The sequence below is a fragment of the Nerophis lumbriciformis genome, linkage group LG22, assembly GCF_033978685.3.
Source record: "Nerophis lumbriciformis linkage group LG22, RoL_Nlum_v2.1, whole genome shotgun sequence".
Classification (NCBI taxonomy): Eukaryota; Metazoa; Chordata; class Actinopteri; order Syngnathiformes; family Syngnathidae; genus Nerophis; species Nerophis lumbriciformis.
In genome coordinates, this window is record NC_084569.2 from 6455704 (window position 1) to 6482458 (window position 26755).

The window sequence follows — 26755 nt, forward strand, 5'->3', positions numbered from 1 at the left end:
AAAACGTTGAAAGTTTTCCACTTGTATCGCTAGCAACGCCATTAGACTTGTGTTTTTTTGTCCCAACGTGGTCTTTTACATCGCTAATTCCTCCGTGTCCGATCGAAAAATCTTGTCTGCACAAGGTGCAATTCGCGTAGTTTTCACCCTTTTTGGAACGGATAATTATTCCCGGATAGGCTTTTGAATATTCTTCACGGAATGACTGCAGTTTTCTTTTCGGTTTAAGACTCGTTTGCGATTTTTCTCCGGCTGATTCCATGATCGTTCGCTCGTTTGGAAACAATGGCAACTGGTGCCTCGTGCTTGGCAGCGGTGCTATAAATAGCCTCGCGCGTGGCATTCGGAATGGCTCGATAGGAAGTTACGGGAAGCAGTGTCGATTGTCATTGTTGTTACGCGATTTCGTGAATAAAACTTAAAAAAAATTTTTTTTTTAAATTAATGAAAAACCTTATTTTTTATCACTGCAACCGTAACCCGGAATAGGTTGATGAAAACCGTACTAATTACGGGAAAACCGGAGTAGTTGGCAGGTATGCCTTCTTAACCCTGAACGTACATTGAAAATACACGCAACCCTAACTCAAAATGCCGGACATTTGAGGCATTTAAGAAACTCCGCCCTGACAGCTCCGCAAAAGAGGACATATCCGGTGAAAAGAGGACGTATGGTCAGTCTATCCTAGCCTGTTAGCTGCTAGCATGCCGTGTGTTGTGCCTCGGTGTGCATTGTTTACACAACGTGCGTTACGCTACTTAATATGTCCGTGTGGAAACTCGTTCGGTACACCTCCGAACCGAACCGGAACCCCCGTACTGAAACGGTTCAATACAAATACACGTACCGTTACACCCCTAGTAATTACAACACTAAAAAGTAGAATGACATGTACAGAATGTGTGCAATCTAAGCTATTTTCGTCATGAACAATTCTGATTTCATAGTGTTATGAGAGAATGGCCATTTTCAATACCAAAAGAAACCAACTAACTAATGCAAACCTGCCTGCACTGCAAATGAGAGAAGTTCTAGTGCACAAGTCGGCACAAAGAACACAGAGTTCTGCAAAAGAAAACAAACAAAAAAAAAACTTCTTTTTTTTTTTTAATTAATGAAAAACCGTATTTTGTATCACTGCAACCGTAACCCGGAATAGGTTGATGAAAACCGTACTAATTACGGGAAAACCGGAGTAGTTGGCAGGTATGTAGTAACTAACAGAGTGTCCGCCCTGAGATGGGTAGGTTGTGAGTTCAAACCCCGGCCGAGTCGAACCAAAGACCATAAAAATGGGAGCCATTACCTCCTTGCTTGGCACTCAGCATCAAGGGTTGGAATTGGGGGTTAAATCACCAAAAATGATTTCCAATCATGGCACCCACCTGTTCCCAATTAGCCTGTTCACCTGTGGGATGTTCCAAATAAGTGTTTTGATGAGCATTCCTCAACTTTATCAGTCTTTTTTGAAACATGTTGCAGGCATCAAATTCCCAATGAGCTAATATTTGCAAAAAAATAAAGTTTACCAGTTTGAATGTTAAATATTTTGTCTTTGCAGTCTATTCAATTGAATATAAGTTGAAAAGGATTTGCAAATAATTGGAGGAGTTCAAGTACCTCGGAGTCTTGTTCACGAGTGAGGGAAGAGTGGATCGTGAGATCGGTGCGGCGTCTTCAGTAATGCGGACGCTGTATCGATCCGTTATGGTGAAGAAGGAGCTGAGCCGGAAGGCAAAGCTCTCAATTTACCGGTCGATCTACGTTCCCATCCTCACCTATGGTCATGAGCTTTGGGTTATGACCGAAAGGACAAGATCACGGGTACAAGCGGCCCAAATGAGTTTCCTCCGCCGGGTGGCGGGGCTCTCCCTTAGAGATAGGGTGAGAAGCTCTGTCATTCGGGGGGAGCTCAAAGTAAAGCCGCTGCTCCTCCACATCGAGAGGAGCCAGATGAGGTGGTTCGGGCATCTGGTCAGGATGCCACCCGAACGCCTCCCTAGGAAGGTGTTTCGGGCACGTCCGACCGGTAGGAGGCCGCGGGGAAGACCCAGGACACGTTGGGAAGACTATGTCTCCCGGCTGGCCTGGGAACGCCTCGGGGTCCCACGGGAAGAGCTGGACGAAGTGGCTGGGGAGAGGGAAGTCTGGGCTTCCCTGCTTAGGCTGCTGCCCCCGCGACCCGACCTCGGATAAGCGGAAGAAGATGGATGGATGGATGGATGGATGTATTCTGTTTTTATTTACCATTTACACAACGTGACAACTTCACTGCTTTTGGGTTTTGTATATTTACAGGCAACACAGCAGCAACACAATCAATGTTGTAATACTGGTAAAACTGCTCATTAACGCCGCTGATGAGTTCATTGTAAACAACAGCACAGCAATGTAACACACCAGAGTTTCACACCAATAATGCACACAGAAGTAGATAAAAAGCAGTTACTTCCATCTTGTGAATGTGAAGTCAACAAAAAAAATGTGTTGACCTACAGCTGATTGAAGGTGCACCCGGCGCTCATTAGAGATCCCCGGTGGTTATTTGCATGCACTCAGTTAATAAAAGAAATAGAATAAAGGCGTTAATTGGAGCAATTACGGTCGTCATTCTGGTGTTGCGTCATGAATGTTGTCTAAGTGTCACTTCTTTCCAAACTTGACTTGACACGTAATCATATTTTGAGTGAATTTCTTTGAACCACCAAACATGTTCTCAACAATTACAGCGCTCACACAAGCACTGACGGATGTTCCGAGATTGTCTGGTAATGACACGGTAGACGCCAAGGCTTTCATATGCTCCCTGAACCGCATTGTTTCGGAAACCGTTTAAGAACTGTCACTGCATCAGAAATGAAAATGTATTAAAAGAAGTAGGCTGCTTATAAATAGAACACGTCCCGTGGGAGGGTGAGGCAAATCGGCAAGTGGGAGGTAGGTGGGAGTGTGGGGGGGGGGGGGCAGAGACAGCGTGAGCGGTCAAGTATTAGAAAGAAAGACACTGAAGTATTGAGCTAAGACTTGGATGATTTTGATGTGAAGAGCTGAAGAGCCCTGACCTTAACCCCTTTGGAATGAACTACTTTAACTAAGTTTGTGACCAGTAGGGATGTCCCGATCCAGGTTTTTGCACTTCCGATCCGATACCGATATTGTTTTTGCATTTCCCATCCGATACTGATACTGACCGATACTGGCCTATCCGAGCATGTATTAAAGTTTAAAGTTATTTAGCCTACTTAGTTGTCAGAATCATGTTGAAAAGGGTTTTAGTACTCTTGATAACAACTAGCCAGCTGAATTAGGGGAGTTTGAATAATACACAATGGTTGGTAACAAGAAACTGACCTGTTTATTCAAGGATAAACACAAAATAGACACAATTATACATGACAAACAGAAATGGCATCATTGAAACTAGGGCTGGGCGATATGGCCTTTTTTTAATATTGCGATATTTTAAGGCCATATTGCGATACACGATATATATCTCGATATTTTGCCTCAGCCTTGAATGAACACTTGATGCATATAATCACAGCAGTATGATGATTCTATGTGTTTTGATTGATTGATTGAGACTTTTATTAGTAGGTTGCACAGTGAAGTACATATTCCGTACAATTGACCACTAAATGGTGTGGCACCGAATGGAGATAAGCGTCTCGACAGACGTTACAATATTTGAACAATGATGACTAAAACTGTTTTCTCTGTCGGTCGAAAATTGTTATGCACTTATTTTTTTATTTGATTTTGTGCGTGGCATAGATTTGCTATGCGCAGAGGACGCTTAAACAGTGCGCAATTGCACAGGCGAGCACCTTAGAGGGAGCGTTGCTCGCACGGCTGCGCTAGCATCACAGCTAACGTTAGCCATGCTGCTACCTCTCTGCTCGGGGAGGACGTATACGTATGTGACGTATGACGTGACAGTATGTGACGTGTGTAAGAAGGTGCACTTGCTGTCTGTGAGAGGGAGACACAGGAAAGAGTGAGAAGAGCCTGTCGTGTAATGCCAGCAGCTAAAAGCAACTGCGTGAGAATTCACAGACCTGTGGATGTGTTGAAGGTGTGCTGGAAAATGCGGAACGGAAATTAGGGAGCAGCAGAAAAGTGGAATGTATTATTTAAATCGGTGCGTTGGAAAACACGGACCGGAGTTGTTTTTTTTAAACTGGATCTGGATCGGCATTTTCCCATGCCTTGCCGATATGCAATTTTTGGCAAATATCGGCAGCCGATCCGATCCAAATATCGGATCGGGACATCCCTAACATACAGCAACCACAGAACTTTCCTCCAGAAGGTCTTTGTCCATGTGATGTCAGATGAAACAAAAATGGAGCTGTTTGGCCACAATACCCAGCAATATGTTTGGAGGAGAAAAGGTGAGGCCTTTAATCCCAGGAACACCACACCTACCGTCAAGCATGGTGGTGGTAGTATTATGCTCTGGGCCTGTTTTGCTGCCAATGGAACTGGTGCTTTACAGAGAGTAAATGGGACAATGAAAAAGGAGGATTACCTCCAAATTCTTCAGGACAAGCTAAAATCATCAGCCCGGAGGTTGGGTCTTGGGCGCAGTTGGGTGTTCAGACAGGACAATGACCCCAAACTCACGTCAAAAGTGGTAAAGGAATGGCTAAATCAGGCTAGAATGAAGGTTTTAGAATGGCCTTCCCAAAGTCCTGAGGTGTGGACAATGTTGAAGAAACAAGTCCATATCAGAAAACCAACACATTTAGCTGAACTGCACCAATTTTGTCAAGAGGAGTGGTCAAAAATTCAAGCAGAAGCTTGTGGATGGCTACCAAAAGCGCCTTATTGCAGGTAAACTTGCCAAGGGACATGTAAGCAAATATTAACATTGCTGTATGTATACTTTTGACCCAGCACATTTGCTCACATTTTCAGTAGACCCATAATAAATTCATAAAAGAAGCAAACTTCATGAATGTTTTTTGTGACCAACAAGTATGTGCTCCAATCACTCTATCACAAAAAAATAAGAGTTATAGAAATGATTGGAAACTCAAGACAGCCATGACATATATATATATATATAAAATTATTTATTTATATATTTTACATACAAATTGATTGATAACTTGCTTTGATATGTTACAGGCAGATATTTTTAATTATTTAATTAATTTGTATTTTTTTTTAAATAATGTAATAAAATATGTAATAATATAACATTTGTTGTATGATCAGTTAGTATTAGAGTGTAAATTTAGGGATGTCCGATATTATCGACCGATAAATGCTTTAAAATGTAATATCCGAAATTATCGGTATCGGTTTCAAGATTATCAGTATCGGTTTCAAAAAGTAATATTTATGACTTATTAAAACACCGCTGTGTACACGGACGTAGGGAGAAGTACAGAGCGCCAATAAACCTTAAAGGCACTGCCAGTCACATAATATCTACGGCTTTTCACACACACAAGTGAATGCAAGGCATACTTGGTCAACAGCCATACAGGTCACACTGAGAGTGGCCGTATAAACAACTTTAACACTGTTACAAATATGCGCCACACTGTGAACCCACACCAAACAAGAATGACAAACACATTTCGGGAGAACATCCGCATCGTAACACAACATAAACACAACAGAACAAATACCCAGAAGCCCTTGCAGCAATAACTCTTCCGAGACGCTACAATATACACCCCCCCACCTCAACCTCCTCATGCTCTCTCAGGGAGAGCATGTCCCAAATTCCAAGCTGCTGTTTTGAGGCATGTTAAAAAAAAAAATGCACTTTGTGACTTCAATAATAAATATGGCAGTGCCATGTTGGCATATTTTTCCATAACTTGAGTTGATTTATTTTGGAAAACCTTGTTACATTGTTTAATGCATCCAGCGGGGCATCACAACAAAATTAGGCATAATAATGTGTTAATTCCACGACTGTATATATCGGTATCGCTTGATATCGGAATCGGTAATAAAGAGTTGGACAATATCGGAATATCGGCTAAAAAGCCATTATCGGACATCTCTAATAATAATATAACATTTGTTAATATTAGAGTTTAAAAGATAAGCAACTTCATTCACTAGATATGTTTTGTGTTAAATTGGCAAGAATAAATACATTTAGTAAAAAAATATGAAGTACTTAATTGACACAAATTGTTTCCTGGCTTTCTCGGGCCAGATGTGGCTCCCGGGTCTTTGAGTTTGACACCTGTGCTGCAGGTGTAATGCATACTTGCCAACATTGAGACCTCTGATTTCGGGAGGTGAGGGGGTGGGGGGCATGGTCGGGGGTGGGACTGTGGCGTGGTTGTGGGCGGGGGCGTGGTTAAGAGGGGAGGTGTATATTGACAGCTAGAATTCACCAAGTCAAGTATTTCATATATATATATATATATATATATATATATATATATATATATATATATATATATATATATATATATATATATATACATATATATATATATATATATACATATATATACATATATATATATATATATATATATATATATATATATACATATATATACATATATATATATATATATATATATATATATATATATACATATATATATACATGTATATATATATATATATACATGTATATATATATATATACATATATATATATATATACATACATACAGTACATACATACATATATATATATATATATATATATATATATATACACATACATATATATATGAAAAAAATAAAATATATATATATATATATATATATATATATATCTACATCCTGAAAATATGCAAACAAAACTGTGTTTAGATAATTGATACTTCAAACTTGCATAAATAAATCTTAAGGAATATAACATAACTTGGCTTCTGAGAGCTTCAAAATGTAATGAATAAAATGCTAAAGTTGTTGATAAACAAGCAATTGTTTTAATAATTAAATATGGTCATTTTAAATGAATTATTATGATCATTTAAAATTAATTATTTCATATATGTTTATTTTAATGTATGATTCTACGGCTGGATGTAATAAGGAGTCAGAAAAAATACAAATAAAAACAATTAATTTTGATGTTTTTAGCAAAATATAGTAAAAATGTATTTAGTTTTTTTTGTAATTAATAAAAATATTTATTTTTAGGTAACATAAACATAATAATAGAATTTATCTCTAGTCTGGATGATTTAGTTCTTGTCACCATGTTGTCCTCCAGTCATAAAAAAATGCTGTCCTCACTCAGGCCACGCCCCCTCCAGCTCCGGCTGAAAATCGGGAGATTTTCGGGAGAATATTTGTCCCGGGAGGTTTTCGGGTGAGGCGCTGAATTTCGGGAGTCTCCCGGAAAATTCGGGAGGGTTGGCAAGTATGGTGTAATGGCCCGGTGTCCCCAGGGCCGGCCCGTGGCATAGGCCGTATAGGCAAATGCTAAGGGCGCCGTCCATCAGGGGGCGCCACGCAAGTGCCACAAATGTTGGAGAGAAAAAAAAAAAAAAGAGAGAAAAAAAGGTGGTACTATTATTTCTAAATACAAAAAATAATCCCACGTTAATTAAAATGCAAAGTAAAGCCTATTTAATAGAAATATTATTTGTTACAACATCCCCCCCCCCCCCCGCACGGTGCGCCCCCTCCCTTCCCGTATCATGACTCTTTTTGGACGTCACCACATCAAAAAATCAACACAAGATGTCAAAACGGCCAAAACTGTCAGGTGCCCAGGGAAGAAAAAAGAGAAAAGAAGAGGAGGAGAAACGAGAAAAGACAGAGGTAGCAGGTAGGTAACGTTAGCCTACATGAAATTATTTGTCTGTTACAGAATGTGATAGTAACCTGGCTTTTTAGCATTAAGCTAATGTTACATGAGTCGGCAATTGCTAATCAATAAATAGCTAGTTCTGTTTTAACGTCGGGTTAATATTGTGGAGGGGGCTAAATTGTTATGGAAAATAATAATGTAACGTTAGGTAATTACAATACTCCCACCTACATTCCTCTGGGACATTTGTATTAGATATTTTAAGCAGGTGTTTTTTGTTTACATTGTTATTGCCTTCTGGTTAGCTAATGTTTGCCCTGCAGGTAATAGTCACTTTTCCACCCCTTTATATATTAGGTATAGTTGTAAGTAAAAAAAAAAGGTCAAAGACAAAGCTATTCGGTTTCTTGTGAGTATATACACTTCACTGCCGATGTGGGGGGGGCGCCACCTAAAATCTTGCCTAGGGCGCCAGATTGGTTAGGGCCGGGCCTGGGTGTCCCAATACTAAAATGTGAAAGCAGTCAACAAGTATAAACTGTTTCCAGCATTGTCAACATTTCGGACACACCTTCCCATGCTCTTTATTGAGAAGGTGTCTTTAAACATTTGCACGCTTTCCAGATGCTATTTTGTTGTCACCGCCCGCCATTAAACACCAACACTACCCTGAAGGCACCTCCGAGGCAACAATCTGGAACATCTCACCACAAAAACCCGTACACAGGATTCTGCGGCAAAAAAATATGCCAATAATATATTAAAAACAAACCTGAGCAATGCCTTTTTAAAAAGACTCACACCGCTAAGATAATGACAGACAAGAACACAGCGACGAAAAACAGGCGAATGTGCAGGGGGGGAACTTTGCATATCAAAGTCTCCCAGGGTCACAGTGCACCTGAGCGAGGAGTGCGGAGATGTAATTATGAGTAACGACGGCTAAAGTTAGATTTAACGACGTATTGTTGTGAGAGTCACTGCCATTCCTGCAGTCTAAAGTGGAAGTAGCATCTCTATAGGATACAGCTAATGCATAATGAATGGGACGCCTGTGCAAAAACAAAAGCGTGTTTACAGGCTCACCTCACACTTCATTAGGTACACCTGCACAATTTAATAATAGCAAATACCGTATTTTTCGGAGTATAAGTCGCACCGGAGTATAAGTCGCACCTGCCGAAAATGCATAATAAAGAAGGAAAAAAACATAAGTCGCACTGGAGCCCGGCCAAACTATGAAAAAAACTGCGGCTTATAGTCCGAAAAATACGGTACATTGGGTCATACTGAGAGTTTTTAGTATTTGAAGAAACTTCCAGTTCAATATGATGCGGTGCAGTCCTATACACTACATCAGTAGTCAGAGGTGGGTAGTAACGCGCTACATTTACTCCGTTACATCTACTTGAGTAACTTTTGGGATAAATTGTACTTCTAAGAGTAGTTTTAATGCAACATACTTTTACTTTTACTTGAGTATATTTATAGAGAAGAAACGCTACTTTTACTCCGCTACTTTTATCTACATTCAGCTCGCTACTCGCTACTAATTTTGATCGATCTGTTAATGCACGCTTTGTTTGTTTTGGTCTGTCAGACAGACCTTCATAGTGCCTGCGTTTCAACAAATACAGTCACTGGTGACGTTCACTCCGTTCCACCAATCAGATGCAGTCACTGGTGACGTTGGACCAATCAAACAGAGCCAGGGGTCACATGACCTGACTTAAACAAGTTGAAAAACTTATGCGGGTGTTACCATTTAGTGGTCAATCCTACGGAATATGTACTGTACTGTGCAATCTACTAATAAAAGTTTCAATCAATCAAAAGCGTGAAGGAAAAAAGACCCTTTTTTATTTCAACCGTACATCCCGTCAAAAGCCTAAAGACTGACTGCACAGTTCCTGTCTTCACAATAAAAGTGCCGCTCCATCGCGCCTGCGCTTTCAAAACAAGAGTCTCCGAAAGCCAGCGCAAACAAGCTAGCAAGCTACGGAGTTTGCCGCCAATGTATTTCTTGTAAAGTGTATAAAAACGAATATGGAAGCTGGACAAATAAGATGCTAAAAACCAACCACTTTCATGTGGTATTAGACAGAAAGGAGGAACTTTTTTTCTCCTCCATTTGAAAACGTGGACGCTATCAGCACTACTGTCTGATTACAATCAATGCAAGTCATCAGAATCAGGTAATACACCAACTTATATTCTTGTCTTCATGAAAGAAAGGAATCTATATGTGTTAAACATGCATGTATATTCATTAAAACACCTTTAACATGTAAACAAAAACGGCAAAATAAATAGATATAAATTATATACTGTATATATATGTGTGTATATATATATATAAATGTGTGTATATATATATATATGTGTGTGTGTGTGTGTGTGTATATATATATATATATATATATATATATATATATATATATATATATATATATATATATATATATATATATATATATATATATATATATATATATGATATGTGTGTGTATGTTACTCATCAGTTACTCAGTACTTGAGTAGTTTTTTCACAACATACTTTTTACTTTTACTCAAGTAAATATTTGGGTGACTACTCCTTACTTTTACTTGAGTAATAAATCTCTAAAGTAACAGTACTCTTACTTGAGTACAATTTCTGGCTACTCTACCCACCTCTGTCAGTAGGTCACCTTGCTCTACCTCAGTGTTTTTCAACCTTTTTTGAGCCAAGGCACATTTTTTGCGTTGAAAAAATGCGGAGGCACACCACCAGCAGAAATAATTAAAAAACAAAACTCAGTTGACAGTAAAAAGTCAACTTTTTACTGTCATATCCACTTTAAAGCATAACCAAGCATGCATGAATATAGCTCTTGTCTCAAAGTAGGTGTACTGTCACCACCTGTCACATCACACCCTGACTTATTTGGACTTTTTTGCGGTTTTCCTGTGTGTAGTGTTTTAGTTCTTGTCTTGTGCTCCTATTTTGCTGGCTTTTTCTCTTTTTTTGGTATTTTCCTGTAGCATGTCTTCCTTTGAGCGATATTTCCCGCACCTACTTTGTTTTAGCAATCAAGAATATTTCAGTTTTTATCCTTCTTTGTGGGGACATTGTTGATTGTCACGTCATGTTCGGGTGTACTTTGTGGACCCCGTCTTTGCTCCACAGTAAGTCTTTGCTGTCGTCCAGCATTCTGTTTTTCTTTACTTTGTCGCCAGTTCAGTTTTAGTTTGGTTCTGCATAGCCTTCCCTAAGCTTCAATGCCTTTTCTTAGGGGCAATCACTTTTTGTGTGACTAATATGTTTTTTTTCCTTCTTTATTATGCATTTTCGGCCGGTGCGACTTATACTCCGAAGCGACTTATAGTCCGAAAAATACGGTACATTGGGTCATACTGAGAGTCTTTAGTATTTGAAGAAACTTCCAGTTCAATATGATGCGGTGCAGTCCTATACACTACATCAGTAGGTCACCTTGCTCTACCTCAGTGTTTTTCAACCTTTTTTGAGCCAAGGCACATTTTTTGCGTTGAAAAAAATGCAAAGGCACACCACCAGCAGAAATCATTAAAAAACAAAACTCAGTTGACAGTAAAAAGTCAACGTTTTACTGTCATATCCAACAATTGTTGGATATGACTTTAAAGCATAACCAAGCATGCATGAATATAGCTCTTGTCTCAAAGTAGGTGTACTGTCACCACCTGTCACATCACGCCCTGACTTATTTGGACTTTTTTGCGGTTTTCCTGTGTGTAGTGTTTTAATTCTTGTCTTGCGCTCCTATTTTGCTGGCTTTTTCTCTTTTTTTGGTATTTTCCTGTAGCATGTCTTCCTTTGAGCGATATTTCCCGCACCTACTTTGTTTTAGCAATCAAGAATATTTCAGTTTTTATCCTCCTTTGTGGCGACATGGTTGATTGTCACGTCATGTTCGGATGTACTTTGTGGACCCCGTCTTTGCTCCACAGTAAGTCTTTGCTGTCGTCCAGCATTCTGTTTTTGTTTACTTTGTAGCCAGTTCAGTTTTAGTTTGGTTCTGCATAGCCTTCCCTAAGCTTCAATGCTTTTTCTTAGGGGCACTCACCTTTTGTTTATTTTTGGTTTAAGCATTAGACACTTTTTTACCTGGACTATGCCTCCCGCTGTTTCCGACATCTACAAAGCAATTAGCACCGGCTGCCACCTACTGATATGAAAGAGTATTACATGGTTACTCTGCCGAACTCTGGACAACACCGACACTCAACAAAAACAACACATCATTTGCAGACTACAATTACTGGTTTGCAAAAAAAAATACCGTATTTTTCGGGACTATAAGTCGCAGTTTTTTTCATAGTTTGGCCGGGGGTGTGACTTATACTCAGGAGCGACTTATGTGTGAAATGATGAACACATTATAATATTATTGATCTCATTCACGTAAGAGACTAGACGTATAAGATTTCATGGGATTTAGCGATTAGGAGTGACAGATTGTTTGGTAAACGTATAGCATGTTCTATATGTTATAGTTATTTGAATGACTCTTACCATAATATGTTACGTTAACATACCAGTTGGTTATTTATGCCTCATATAACGTACACTTATTCAGCCTGTTGTTCACTATTCTTGATTTATTTTAAATTGCCTTTCAAATGTCTATTTTTGGTGTTGCATTTTATCAAATACATTTCCCCAAAAAATGCGACTTATATATGTTTTTTCCTTCTTTATTATGCATTTTCGGCCGGTGCGACTTATACTCCAGTGCGCCTTATACTCCGAAAAATACGGTACATTGGGTCATACTGAGAGTTTTTAGTATTTGAAGAAACAACTTCCAGTTCAGTATGATGCGGTGCAGTCCTATACACTACATCAGTAGGTCACCTTGCTCTACCTCAGTGTTTTTCAACCTTTTTTGAGCCAAGGCACATTTTTTGCGTTGAAAAAAATGCGGAGGCACACCACCGGCAGAAATCATTAAAAAACAAAACTCAGTTGACAGTAAAAAGTCAACTTTTTACTGTCATATCCAACAATTGTTGGATATGACTTTAAAGCATAACCAAGCATGCATGAATATAGCTCTTGTCTCAAAGTAGGTGCACTGTCACCACCTGTCACATCACACCCTGACTTATTTGGACTTTTTTGCGGTTTTCCTGTGTGTAGTGTTTTAGTTCTTGTCTTGTGCTCCTATTTTGCTGGCTTTTTCTCTTTTTTTGGTATTTTCCTGTAGCATGTCTTCCTTTGAGCGATATTTCCCGCACCTACTTTGTTTTAGCAATCAAGAATATTTCAGTTTTTATCCTTCTTTGTGGGGACATTGTTGATTGTCACGTCATGTTCGGATGTACTTTGTGGACCCCGTCTTTGCTCCACAGTAAGTCTTTGCTGTCGTCCAGCATTCTGTTTTTGTTTACTTTGTAGCCAGTTCAGTTTTAGTTTGGTTCTGCACAGCCTTCCCTAAGCTTCAATGCTTTTTCTTAGGGGCACTCACCTTTTGTTTATTTTTGGTTTAAGCATTATACACTTTTTTACCTGGACTATGCCTCCCGCTGTTTCCGACATCTACAAAGCAATTAGCACCGGCTGCCACCTACTGATATGAAAGAGTATTACATGGTTACTCTGCCGAGCTCTGGACAACGCCGACACTCAACAAAAACAACACATCATTTGCAGACTACAATTACTGGTTTGCAAAAAAAAAAATACCGTATTTTTCGGACTATAAGTCGCAGTTTTTTTCCATAGTTTGGCCGGGGGTGTGACTTATACTCAGGAGCGACTTATGTGTGAAATGATGAACACATTATAACATTATTGATCTCATTCACGTAAGAGACTAGACGTATAAGATTTCATGGGATTTAGCGATTAGGAGTGACAGATTGTTTGGTAAACGTATAGCATGTTCTATATGTTATAGTTATTTGAATGACTCTTACCATAATATGTTACGTTAACATACCAGTTGCTTATTTATGCCTCATATAACGTACACTTATTCAGCCTGTTGTTCACTATTCTTGATTTATTTTAAATTGCCTTTCAAATGTCTATTCTTGGTGTTGCATTTTATCAAATACATTTCCCCCAAAAATGCGACTTATATATGTTTTTTCCTTCTTTATTATGCATTTTCGGCCGGTGTGACTTATACTCCGAAGCAGGGCCGGCCCGTGGCATAGGCTGTATAGGCAAATGCTAAGGGCGCCGTCCATCAGGGGGCGCCACGCCAGTGCCACAAATGTTGGAGAAAAAAAAAAAAAAAGTTGGTACTATTATTTCTAAATACAAAAAATAATCCCACGTTAATTAAAATGCAAAGTAAAGCCTATATAACAGAAATATTATTTGTTACAACATAACCCCCCCCCTTCGCACGGTGCGCCACCTCCCTTCCCGTATCATGACTCTTTTTGGACGTCACCACATCAAAAAATCAACACAAGATGTCAAAACGGCCAAAACTGTCAGGTGCCCAGGGAAGAAAAAAGAGAAAAGAAGAGGAGGAGAAACGAGAAAAAGACAGAGGTAGCAGGTAGGTAACGTTAGCCTACATGAAATTATTTGTCTGTTACAGAATGTGATAGTAACCTGGCTTTTTAGCATTAAGCTAATGTTACATGATTCGGCAATTGCTAATCAATAAATAGCTAGTTCTGTTTTAACGTCGGGTTAATATTGTGGAGGGGGCTAAATTGTTATGGAAAATAATAATGTAACGTTAGGTAATTACAGTACTCACCTTACATTCCTCAGGGACATTTGTATTAGATCTTTTAAGCAGGTGTTTTTTGTTTACATTATTGCCTTCTGGTTAGCTAATGTTTGCCCTGCAGGTAATAGTCACTTTTCCACCCCTTTATATATTAGGTATAGTTGTAAGCCTAGTTGTTAAAGTGCACATCATTAATGTTAATTAAGCAATATGTATGTAAAAAATATTGTATTTCATATATTCATTTTTTATTTTTTGCATTCATTTATTTATTCATATTTTTTTTAAATCTTGTTAACTATTCTGATTGTTAATTTGCTTTCTTTAAGTAAAAAAAAGGTCAAAGACATAGCTATTCGGTTTCTTGTGAGTATATACACTTCACTGCCGATGTGGGGGGGCGCCACCTAAAATCTTGCCTAGGGCGCCAGATTGGTTAGGGCCGGGCCTGCTCCGAAGCGACTTATAGTCCGAAAAATACGGTACCGTATGGAAGAGTATTACACGGTTAATCTGCCGAGCTCTAGACAGCACTGACACTCAACAACACATCATTTGCAGACTATAATTACTGGTTTGCAAAAAATATGTTTAACCCAAATAGGTGAAATTAGACAATCTCCCATGGCACACCAGACTGTATCTCACGGCACACTAGTGTGCCGCGGCACAGTGGTTGAAAAACACTGCTCTACCTAATACTGTGGTTGTAGCGTGCCTAAACTGCATTTATATGGATGAAGCCATTAGACGACACCAACCAATCACAGGCATGCAATTATTCCTAAAGTACTCACCTGAGGCAGCAGTTCATCATACAACCTGGAAAGCCACAGAACCCGGTGCTCGTACGACAAAAAGTGCAGCATGCATGTTTTTTCTAGTGTTTTGCTTATGGCAGAAGCTCCCAGCCTGTTAGGTGGCCGGAACAGCTCGGAGAGCTCAATGAGAAGAAGGAGGAGGGAGAAGGAGGAGGAGGAGGGAGGAGGAAACAGCCATGTGATGCAGGAAAAAAAAAGGGGAGAACATATCAAAGGGTGCATGGCAGCAGTCGGATAGACGAGGTAGTAAGGGAGCGACTGACAACGCGTTGCAAGCATCAGCAGAGTTTTTTTTTTTTTTTTTGGAAAGTTTGGTTTTGAGTTTCGCATCAGTGCTGAGGAAGAGGTAATCTGAGGTTGCGACTGCGTTCTTTCTGGAACGTAGTCCGTGCACTGCAAAAAGTGAAATCTAAGTAAGATGAAATATGTCAAATAAGGGTGATATTTGCTTATTTTCTGTCTGATAAGATAATTCTTTTCACTAAGCAGATTTTATGTTAGAGTGTTTTACTTGTTTTAAGGGTTTTGGACCTAAATGATCTCAGTAAGATATTACAGCTTGTTGCTGAGATGTTATGACCTATATTGAGTAAAACATGCTTGAAACTAGAATATCAAGTGTTGCAAAGCTGTGTCATCAACACTCACAAGTATAAAACTGCTTTTTCAAACTATAAATTTCTTATTTCAAGCATGAAATAAATCTTTGACACAATTGTGTCTCATAATTAAAACAGATGACAGCCAAATGGACTTTGCTGTTTTATTTTTAATGAAACAATAGAAAACACGTACTCATAGTAGTACAGTTGGCACAGTACAGTAAACTGACAATTAATATTTAAACATTTAACATGTGACATTTCAAACTATTTTGAACAGAAATAGTTCATGCACACACACACACACACACACACACACACACACATATATATATATATATATATAGGCAATTATTTCATCCGCAACCGCATCAGAAAGTCGTCAACCATCCGCCATCCACCCGATCTAACATTTAATCAGAACCGCATCCGCCCGCACCCGCCCGTTGTTATATATCTAATATAGACGATGCAAGGCATTAGTGAGGTTATAAAGCTTTTGCCTGTTAAAGAAAGGAGACTGATCCAATGCAGCACAGACATTCGCGTGCCACGCTGTCACGGCCCAGACGCACACCAGTGCGCAATCATATGGGAGCCGCGCTGAGCGCACTTCCAAGCGCGTCTCGCTGCCGGCGACGGCCGGGTATGGGCCCGATGCTCCAGCGCCATCCATTTTCAGGGCTAGTTGATTCGGCAGGGGGGTTGTTACACACTCCTTAGCGGGTTCCGACTTCCATGGCCACCGTCCTGCTGTCTATATCAACCAGGGTGAGCCCCACCCCTTTCGTGAGCGCACTGCGCGCGGAGTGAACCCTGTTACGCGCCCCCGGCAACAGGGGTGGCGGGCAGGTAAGCTGCGCGGGCGGAGCGCGCGGAGTGACCCCTGTTACGAGCCCCCGGCCACGGAGGTGGCGGGCAGGTAAGCTGCTTACCTGCTGCGCGTGACGCCGGCCGCGGCGAAGGCGGACGAGGCGGGGTGTCGGTGCGGTGGGCGCGGTGGTGACCCTGGACGTGCGTCGGGCCCTTCTCGCGGATCGCCTCAGCTACGGCTCCCGGTGGGGCCCTCTCGGGGGAAGGGGCCTCGGTCCCGGACCCCGGCGAGGCGTCCCTTCTCCGCTCCGTAAAAGTGTCCATCTCTTCTTTTTTTCTTCTTCTGTTGTGGCATATGCTGCAGGTGCCTGCTCGTTTTTCGTATGTGGGTAACAACATTTAACTATGTATATATATTTCCCAATTGGTTTAACTGCCACCCGCCTGAATCTATTTAAAATCTTTTTTTTTTTTAATTTCAACCGCCCGACCCGACCCGCGGATAAAATCTAATTTTTTTTAAATTTCATCCGCCCGATCCGCGGATAATCCGCGGACTCCGCGGATAATCCGCGGACTCCGCGGTTGTGCCCGCAAACCACGCATCTCTAATATATATATATATATATTCCTTGCGCACTAATGACTGAAAGTGACTATGGAGTTTTTGTTTCCCCAAGATGCAAGTGAATTTGGATCGGACATGGCTTGAAGGTGGGTACATGATTTATTTATTACTATCAAAAAGGAACAAACGAAAGGCGCACAATGGCGGAGGTAACAAAAACTTGCCGAATGAAAACAAAACTTGCACAAAGGCAGAAACTGAACACGAAATAAAAATACAGTTACTGTAGCATGGGACCGTGAACAGGGCTTGAAACGAGAGGATAGCAGGGTTAGAAAGGATATGGCACCAGGACGAACAACAGAAAATGAAAAGCTTAAATAACAGACATGATTAACAACAGGTGCGTGACTCAAAACAGGTGCGTGACATGACAGGTGAAAACTAATGGGTTGCTATGGTGACAAACAAGAGTGCATAATGAGTCCAAACGTGGAACAGGTGAAACTAATGGGTAACCATGGAGACAAGACAAGGGAGTGAAGAGCCAGAAACTAAAGAGTCCAATAACTAAACAAAACAAAACATGATTACACAGACATGACAGAAAGAGCACGCACTTGGCGCGATAATGTCATGTTATCGATGGAAAAATGCATTTTTAGACAATATGATTTGCCTGAGCGGCTAGGAGACCCCGAGAGTAACAAGCGCTTGCCTTGTTGCCTTTCCATTAAGAACAATACATTAGTTTTTAGTATAATTTTGCTGGTTTCAAGAAATGTAATGCCAAGCGCATATCATTATGTCAAGATAATGGCACTAGCATTTACTTCAAGAATATTTTTCAACATATTGAGAAAAAAGGTCTCATATTTGTTTTTTCTACCAAGAAAAGTGCACTTGTTATTAGTGAGAATATACTTATTTTAAGGTATTTTGGGGTTCATTGAGGTTAGCTAATTGTACTTGTTTTGGAAAGTCTTGACAAGCCAAATTTTCTTGTTCTATTGGCAGATAATTTTGCTTAGTTCAAACAAAATACCCCTCATTTTTGTATTTTTTTTTCTTGTTTTTGAACACTGACTTTTTGCAGTGTGGCGCTTACCTGACGCTGTCAATAAGCTGCTGATGCTCCTCCGTGATGAGAATGTCGGGCAGCGCCTCGGCCAGACTCTCCACGTTCCTCTCGGCGGCGTACTTCTTCAACACGTCAAATAACTGCTCCTTTACGTCCGCTTCCTCTGCCAACACTTCCTCCACCTGAAAGAAACCAGGAGATGATCAATACACCAACTAATACTACTTAACTCCACATGTGTTCATTCATAGTTTTGATGTGACAATCTACAATGTAAATACTCATGAAAATAAAGAAAACGCATTGAAATAAGAAGGTGTGTCCAAACTTTTGGTAAAAGGACAACACGCGCAACCTGGCTTTTATTTACGTTTATTAAATATTTAGAATGCAAAAGAAAATAATCCATCCGTAGTCATTGTGGAGGGGGGCGTGGTATGCCAGGACTGGCTTCGAGATCAGCGACAGGTGCGTAGATGGCCCACCTGGGCCTGCTTATCTAATCACCTGTCGCTCTGTTAAAAGGCAGCAGCCGGGGAGGAGAGAGGTGTTAAAGTTGGAGCGAGCTGAAAAGCAAGAGACTTTATTGGAAAATAAAACGGTTTGTGAACCTGAACCGGGCTGTCATGTCAGTGCTTGGTGGTCCGAGGAACCCCCTGGAGGACGACCTCCACAGTCATATACTTTATAATACATGGGTCAATGGGTTATACTTGTATAGCACTTTTCTACCTTCAAGGTACTCAAAGCGCTTTGACACTATTTCCACATTCACTTATTCACACACACATTCACACACTGATGGCGGGAGCTGCCATGCAAGGCCCTAACTAGGGATGTCCCGATCCGGGTTTTTGCACTTCCGATCCGATACCGATATTGTTTTTGCATTTCCGATCCGATACCGATACTGACCGATACCGATACTGACCGATACTGGCCTATCCGAGCATGTATTAAAGTTTAAAGTTATTTAGCCTACTTAGTTGTCAGAATCATGTTGAAAAGGGTTTTAGTACTCTTGATAACAACTAGCCAGCTGAATTAGGGGAGTTTGAATAATACACAATGGTTGGTAACAAGAAACTGACCTGTTTATTCAAGGATAACACAAAATAGACACAATTATACATGACATACAGAAATGGCATCATTGAAACTAGGGCTGGGCGATATGGCCTTTTTTTAATATTGCGATATTTTAAGGCCATATTGCGATACACAATATATATCTCGATATTTTGCCTTAGCCTTGAATGAACACTTGATGCATATAATCACAGCAGTATGATGATTCTATGTGTTTTGATTGATTGATTGAGACTTTTATTAGTAGGTTGCACAGTGAAGTACATATTCCGTACAATTGACCACTAAATGGTAACACCCCAATAAGTTTTTCAACTTGTTTAAGTCGGGGTCCACTTAAATTGATTCATGATACAGATATATACTATCAGATATATACTATCATCATAATACAGTCATCACACAAGATAATCACATTGAATTATTTACATTATTTATAATCCAGGGTGTGGAGGGGGGCGCCGGATGTAAGTGTCAAAAAGACAGCCAAAAGAGTTTGATATGAGAATAAATCTAAAGTTAAAATATAGGGTAGAAATGCACCCATTTGCAGGAAATGTAGTCTTGATTTTCAAAATTTTCTTTCAAGGCTTGCATGTCTACATTAAAACATTCTTCTTCATACTGCATTAATACATGCTACTTTTAAACTTTCATGCAGAGAAGGAAATCACAACTAAAAAAAATCACTAATTTTTTCATACGGTGTTGATCTGGAAATTTTTGCCTCGGGATTTTGATGGTGTGGACGTGTGGCACCGAATGGAGATAAGCGTCTCAACAGGCGTCACAATATTTGAACAACGATGACGAAAACTGTTTTCTCTGTCGTGTCGGTGTGTCGAAAATTGTTATGCGCTTATTTTTTTATTAGATTTTGTGCGTGGCATAGATTTGCTATGCGCAGAGGACGCTTAAACAGTGCGCAATTGCACAGGCGAGCACCTTAGAGGGAGCGTTGCTCGCACGGCTGCGCTAGCATCACAGCTAACGTTAGCCATGCTGGTACCTCTCTGCTCGGGGAGGACGTATACGTATGTGACGTATGACGTGACAGTATGTGACGTATGACGTGACAGTATGTGACGTGTGTAAGAAGGTGCACTTGCTGTCTGTGAGAGGGAGACACAGGAAAGAGTGAGAAGAGCCTGTCGTGTAATGCCAGCAGCTAAAAGCAACTGCGTGAGAATTCACAGACCTGTGGATGTGTTGAAGGTGTGCTGGAAAATGCGGAACGGAAATTACGGAGCAGCAGAAAAGTGGAATGTATTATTTAAATCGGTGCGTTGGAAAACACGGACCGGAGTTTTCTTTTTAAACTGGATCTGGATCGGCATTTTCCCATGCCTTGCCGATACGCAATTTTTGGCAAATATCGGCAGCCGATCCGATCCAAATATCGGATCGGGACATCCCTAGCCCTAACCACCACCCATCAGGAGCAAGGGTGAAGTGTCTTGCTCAAGGACACAATGGCAGTGTCAATTGAAAAGTAGCTCGCCTGCAGAAAAAAGTGTGGGCACCCCTGATCTAACTCATATGCTGATCACTCTTCTGGGCTTCTTTAAATACAGTCACTGGACACTTCATTAGGCACACCCCTCACACTGCAGCATATCTTCTCAAAGGGCAATACCCATATGCACTGGATGTACTTTAGGGTGGTCAGTGTAGGAGAGTATAGATCCAACACTATACACTGAAAATGAATCAAAACAGCCAATGGTGTTTAAATTGCTGACAACACAAGAGCCTACAGTCAAGCATTAAGGCAGGCCTGGGCAATTATTTTGACTCGGGGGGGGCCACATTTAGAGAACAAAATGTGAATGGGGGCCGGTATATCTGATTTTTAGGAACACTAATTCAAAACCTCACAATAAAGTCTGATTGAATGCTAAACACATTATGACAGACCGTCTTAAAAAATGGAATGAAATTTAAAAAAAATGTTTACTGAATGAGACACCCAGTTTGTACATGAAAATAAAGAATGTGGGATTTACAATATTAACTATGAAGGATAAAACACTGAATATTGACATCACACCCACTCTCCATCCACATATTTTACAATCAAGCGAAACGCAACAAACAGTGAAATATGAATGCGAAAGGTAAAAAAAAAAACCCGCCTACTATCTGATATATGTAATATATCACTACGCTCTAGAACAGGGGTGCTCATTACGTCGATCGCGAGCTACCGGTCGATCGCGGAGGGTGTGTCAGTCGATCACCAGCCAGGCATTAAAAAAAATAGTCCTAAAAATGAGCGATCATAAATCTTCACTATGACGTCACTTTCGTCACTTGATTGACATTCACGGCACCCGAGGGTCTTCTGAGATGACGCTGGCTGCTGCCAGCTCATTAAAATTACCGACTGGAAGGCGAGAAACACTTTATTTCAACAGATTCTGGCGCCGTACCTGTCGTCAAAACTCCAAAGACCGACTGCACAGTTGCACAGTTGCGCTAACAAAATAAGAGTCTCAGAAAGCTGGCGTGCACAAGCTAGCAAGCTACGGAGTTTGCCGACAATGTATTTCTTGTAAAGTGTATACAAAGGAGTACGGAAGCTGGACAAATAAGATGCCAAAAACCAACCACTTTCATGTGGTATTGGACAGAAAGGAGGACTTTTTTTCTCCTCCATTCGAAAATGCGGACGTTATCAGCACCACTGTCTGATTCCAATCAATGCAAAAGTCATCAGAATCAGGTAATACACCAACTTATATTCTTGTCTTCATGAAAGAAAGGAATCTATATGTGTTAAACATGCTTGTATTATCTTTAAACACCTTTAACTTGTTAACAATATTAACTATATGTGTTAAACATGCTTGTATTATCTTTAAACACCTTTAACTTGTTAACAATATTAACTATATGTATTAAACATTCTTGTATTATCATTAAACACCTTTAATTTTTTTAACAATATTAACTATGTGTTAAACATGCTTGTATTATCATTAAACACCTTTAACTTGTTAACAATATTAACTATATGTATTAAACATACTTGTATTATCATTAAACACCTTTAATTTTTAAACAATATTAACTATATGTGTTAAACATGCTTGCATTATCATTAAACACCTTTAACTTGTTAACAAAAACATATATTTCATAAATAAGTCAATATAAATTATATATATGAATGAGGTAGATCCCCACGACTTGATCAATTGAAAAGTAGCTCGCCTGCAGAAAAAGTGTGAGCACCCCTGCTCTAACCACTAGGCCACTGAGCAGGTCATATTTTTATTGTAATATTTTCAGAATGTTTTTGTTCTATTTTTTTGGCCAAAGTAAGACAAAGAAAACAATCTGAAGTTGTCTTTATTTTTTATTTTTAAAGTTAAAGTTTTAAGTTAAAGTACCACTGATAGTCACACACACACACACACACACACACACACACACACACACACACACACACACACACACACACACACACACACACACACACACACACTAGGTGTGGTTAAATTACCCTCTGCATTTGACCCATCCCCTTATTCCACCACCTGGGAGGTGAGGGGAGCAGTAAGTATCAGCAGTGGCCACGCCCGGAAATCATTTTTGGTGATTTAACCCCCAATTCCAACCCTTGATGCTGATTGCCAAGCAGGGAGGTAATGGCTCCCATTTTTATAGTCTTTGGTATGACTCGGCCGGGGTTTGAACTCACCGATCTCAGGGCGGACACTCTAACCACAAGGCCACTGAGGTTAATGCCATAATTATTAGAGATGTCCGATAATATTATCGGCCGATAAAGGCTTTAAAATGTAATATCGGAAATTATCGGTATCGTTTTTTTAAATTATCGGTATCGTTTTTTTTTTTTTTTTTTTTAATTAAATCAACATAAAAAACACAAGATACACTTACAAATAGTACACCAACCCAAAAAAACCTCCCTCTCTCATTTACACTCATTCACACTCATTCGCAAAAAAGGGTTATTTCTTTCTGTTGTTAATATTCTGGTTCTTACATTATATATCAATATATATCAATACAGTCTGCAAGGGATACAGTCCGTAAGCACACATGATTGTGCGTGCTGCTGGTCCACTAATAGTACTAACCTTTAACACTTAATTTTACTCATTTTCATTAATTACTAGTTCCTATGTAACTGTTTTTATATTGTTTTAATTTCTTTTATATTCAAGAAAATGTTTTTAATTTATTTATCTTATTTAATTGTATTAATATTTTAAAAAAGGACCTTATCTTCACCATACCTGGTTGTCCAAATTAGGCATAATAATGTGTTAATTCCACGACTGTAGCTGAGATAGGCTCCAGCGCCCCCCCGCGACCCCAAAGGGAATAAGCGGTAGAAAATGGATGTATGGATGGAAGATAGAAACTGTAGCTGCCATTATGATGTGCAGTGATGTTTTCAATTATACAAAGTATTTCAATGGTCGGAATCCGCGATTTCTGAACTGAACCGCAAGATGGATCACATCATGGAGAAGCTTGCTGAAAAGGAACAATTTAATATTCAAAGACATGCACCTGGGGATAAGTTGATTGGCAACACTAAATTGGCCCTAGTGTGTGAATGTGAGTGTGAATGTTTTCTGTCTATCTGTGTTGGCCCTGCGATGAGGTGGCGACTTGTCCAGGGTGTACCCCGCCTTCCGCCCGATTGTAGCTGAGATAGGCTCCAGCGCCCCCCGCGACCCCAAAGGGAATAAGCGGTAGAAAATGGATGGATGGATGGATGTATATATCAGTATCGGTTGATATCGGTATCGGTAATTAAAGAGTTGGACAATATCGGATATCGGCAAAAAGCCATTATCGGACATCCCTAATGATTATAAGAGTCCAGCCTGCGTGTGCACAGATTTTCCTCCATGCATGCGGCCCCTGAATTAAAATTTGACATCCCTTTAAAAAAGACGTTCAAAAGACTCGACTCGTTCGGGAATGTCACATCTCCACCAGGCAACGACTCGTGACTTACAAGTTAAGAATCCCTGCTGCAAAGTATTAATTTGGAAAATAGGGTCATAAAATGAGGGGTGTAGTCACCTTTGTGAGGTACTATATCTGCTGACACGTACCTTCTTATTAAACTCCAAGGCTTTATGGGCTCGGTTCTCCCTCACGCTGTCTCCGCTCTGCGAGAGGACCCTCATGCTGCTGCTAAGGCGCTTGGGCCGCCGCGCCATGCTGAGCACGCCGAGGCGAAGAGGTCGTCCCTGAGCGGCTTTGATCATCGCCGCCGCCGCTTCGTGATGCTTCACCGGGACGCCGCCGACCTCCATGACGTAGTCCCCGACCTTGAGGCCGCTGCGACTGGCGGAACCGCTGGGCATGCAGTCCTCCACCATGAGAGGGCTGTCACCAACAATGGTGAAGCCGAAACGGCCGTCCGGGCTGGGAGTGATTTCAATCTGAGCATAATAAGAGAAGAAATGAACAAATTAAAAAGATGGTTGGACAAAATCATCTTTGAATCTCAGTAAAACTAAAATAATGCTATTTGGTAACAGTAGAAAAGAGCATAATACACAAATATAAATAGACGGAGTAGATATTGAAAGGGTAAAAGAAACCAGATTTTGGGGAGTATTAATAGATGATAAAATGAACTGGAAATATCATATACAAACCCCGTTTCCATATGAGTTGGGAAATTGTGCTAGATGTAAATATAAACGGAATACAATGATTTGCAAATCCTTTTCAACCCATATTCAATTGAATGCACTACAAAGACAACATATTTGATGTTCAAACTCATAAACTTTATTTTTTTTAATCAAATAATAATTAACTTCGAATTTCATGGCTGCAACACGTGCCAAAGTAGTTGGGAAAGGGCATGTTCACCACTGTGTTACATCACCTTTCCTTTTAACAACACTCAATAAACGATTGGGAACTGAGGAAACTAATTGTTGAAGCTTTGAAGGTGGAATTCTTTCCCATTCTTGTTTTATGTAGAGCTTCAGTCGTTCAACAGTCCGGGGGTCTCCGCTGTCGTATTTTACGCTTCATAATGCGCCACACATTTTCGATGGGAGACAGGTCTGGACTGCAGGCGGGCCAGGAAAGTACCCGCTAGAGATGGGCGGTTTGCGGACACAACCGCGGAGTCCGCGGATTATCCGCGGATCGGGCGGTTGAAATTTAAAAAAAATTAGATTTTATCCGCGGGTCGGATCGGGCGGTTGAAATAAAAAAAAAAAGGATTTTAAATAGATTCAGGCGGGTGGCAGTTAAACCAATTCGGAAATATATATACATAGTTAAATGTTGTTACCCACATACGAAAAACGAGCAGGCACCTGCAGCATATGCCTCAACAGAAGAAGAAAGAAAAAAAAAGAGATGGACACTTTTACGGAGCGAAGAAGGGACGCCTCGCCGGAGTCCGGGGAGAGGGCCCCACCGGGAGCCGTAGCTGAGGCGATCCGCGAGAAGGGCCCGACGCACGTCCAGGGTCACTACCGCGCCCACCTGCCCGCTTACCTGCCCGCCACCCCCGTGGCCGGGGGCGCGTAACAGGGGTCACTCCGCGCGCAGTGCGCTCACGAAAGGGGTGGGGCTCACCCTGGTTGATATAGACAGCAGCTGGACGGTGGCCATGGAAGTCGGAACTCGCTAAGGAGTGTGTAACAACCCACCTGCCGAATCAACTAGCCCTGAAAATGGATGGCGCTGGAGCGTCGGGCCCATACCCGGCCGTCGCCGGCAGCGAGACGCGCTTGGAGGTGCGCTCAGCGCGGCTCCCATATGATTGCGCACTGGTGTGCGTCTGGGCCGTGACAGCGTGGCACGCGAATGTCTGTGCTGCATTGGATCAGTCTCCTTTCTTTAACAGGCAAAAGCTTTATAACCTCACTAATGCCTTGCATCGTCTATATTAGATATATAACAACGGGCGGGTGCGGTTCTGATTAAATGTTAGATCGGGTGAATGGCGGATGGTTGACGACTTTCTGATGCGGTTGCGGATGAAATAATTGCCTATCCGCGCATCTCTAGTACCCGCACTCTTTTTTTACGAAGCCACGCTGTTGTAACACGTGCTGAATGTGGCTTGGCATTGTCTTGCTGAGATAAGCAGGGGCGTCCATGAAAAAGACGGCGCTTAGATGGCAGCATATGTTGTTCCAAAACCTGTATGTACTTTTCAGCATTAATGGTGCCTTCACAGATGTGTAAGTTACCCATGCCTTGGGCACTAATGCACCCCCATACCATCACACATGCTGGCTTTTGAACTTTGCGTCGATAACAGTCTGGATGGTTCGCTTCCCTTTT

At 40.7% G+C, this 26755-nt stretch overlaps 1 protein-coding gene across 2 annotated transcripts in view; it reads right to left on the reverse strand.

The window, feature by feature from the left end:
- Positions 1 to 26755, reverse strand: part of grid2ipa (glutamate receptor, ionotropic, delta 2 (Grid2) interacting protein, a) — a 138727-nt gene that overhangs the window by 100980 nt on the left and 10992 nt on the right. The window contains exons 3-4 of one of the 2 annotated variants that reach the window (XM_061974350.2): positions 24547 to 24879; positions 18383 to 18537 (exon numbers count right to left, since the gene is read on the reverse strand). In XM_061974350.2, the coding sequence (XP_061830334.1) occupies positions 18383 to 18537; positions 24547 to 24879 (488 nt within the window). Of the gene's footprint in view, positions 1 to 15267; positions 15401 to 18382; positions 18538 to 24546; positions 24880 to 26755 lie in introns of those variants that run through there. The other variant, XM_061974353.2, reaches the window with a different exon arrangement.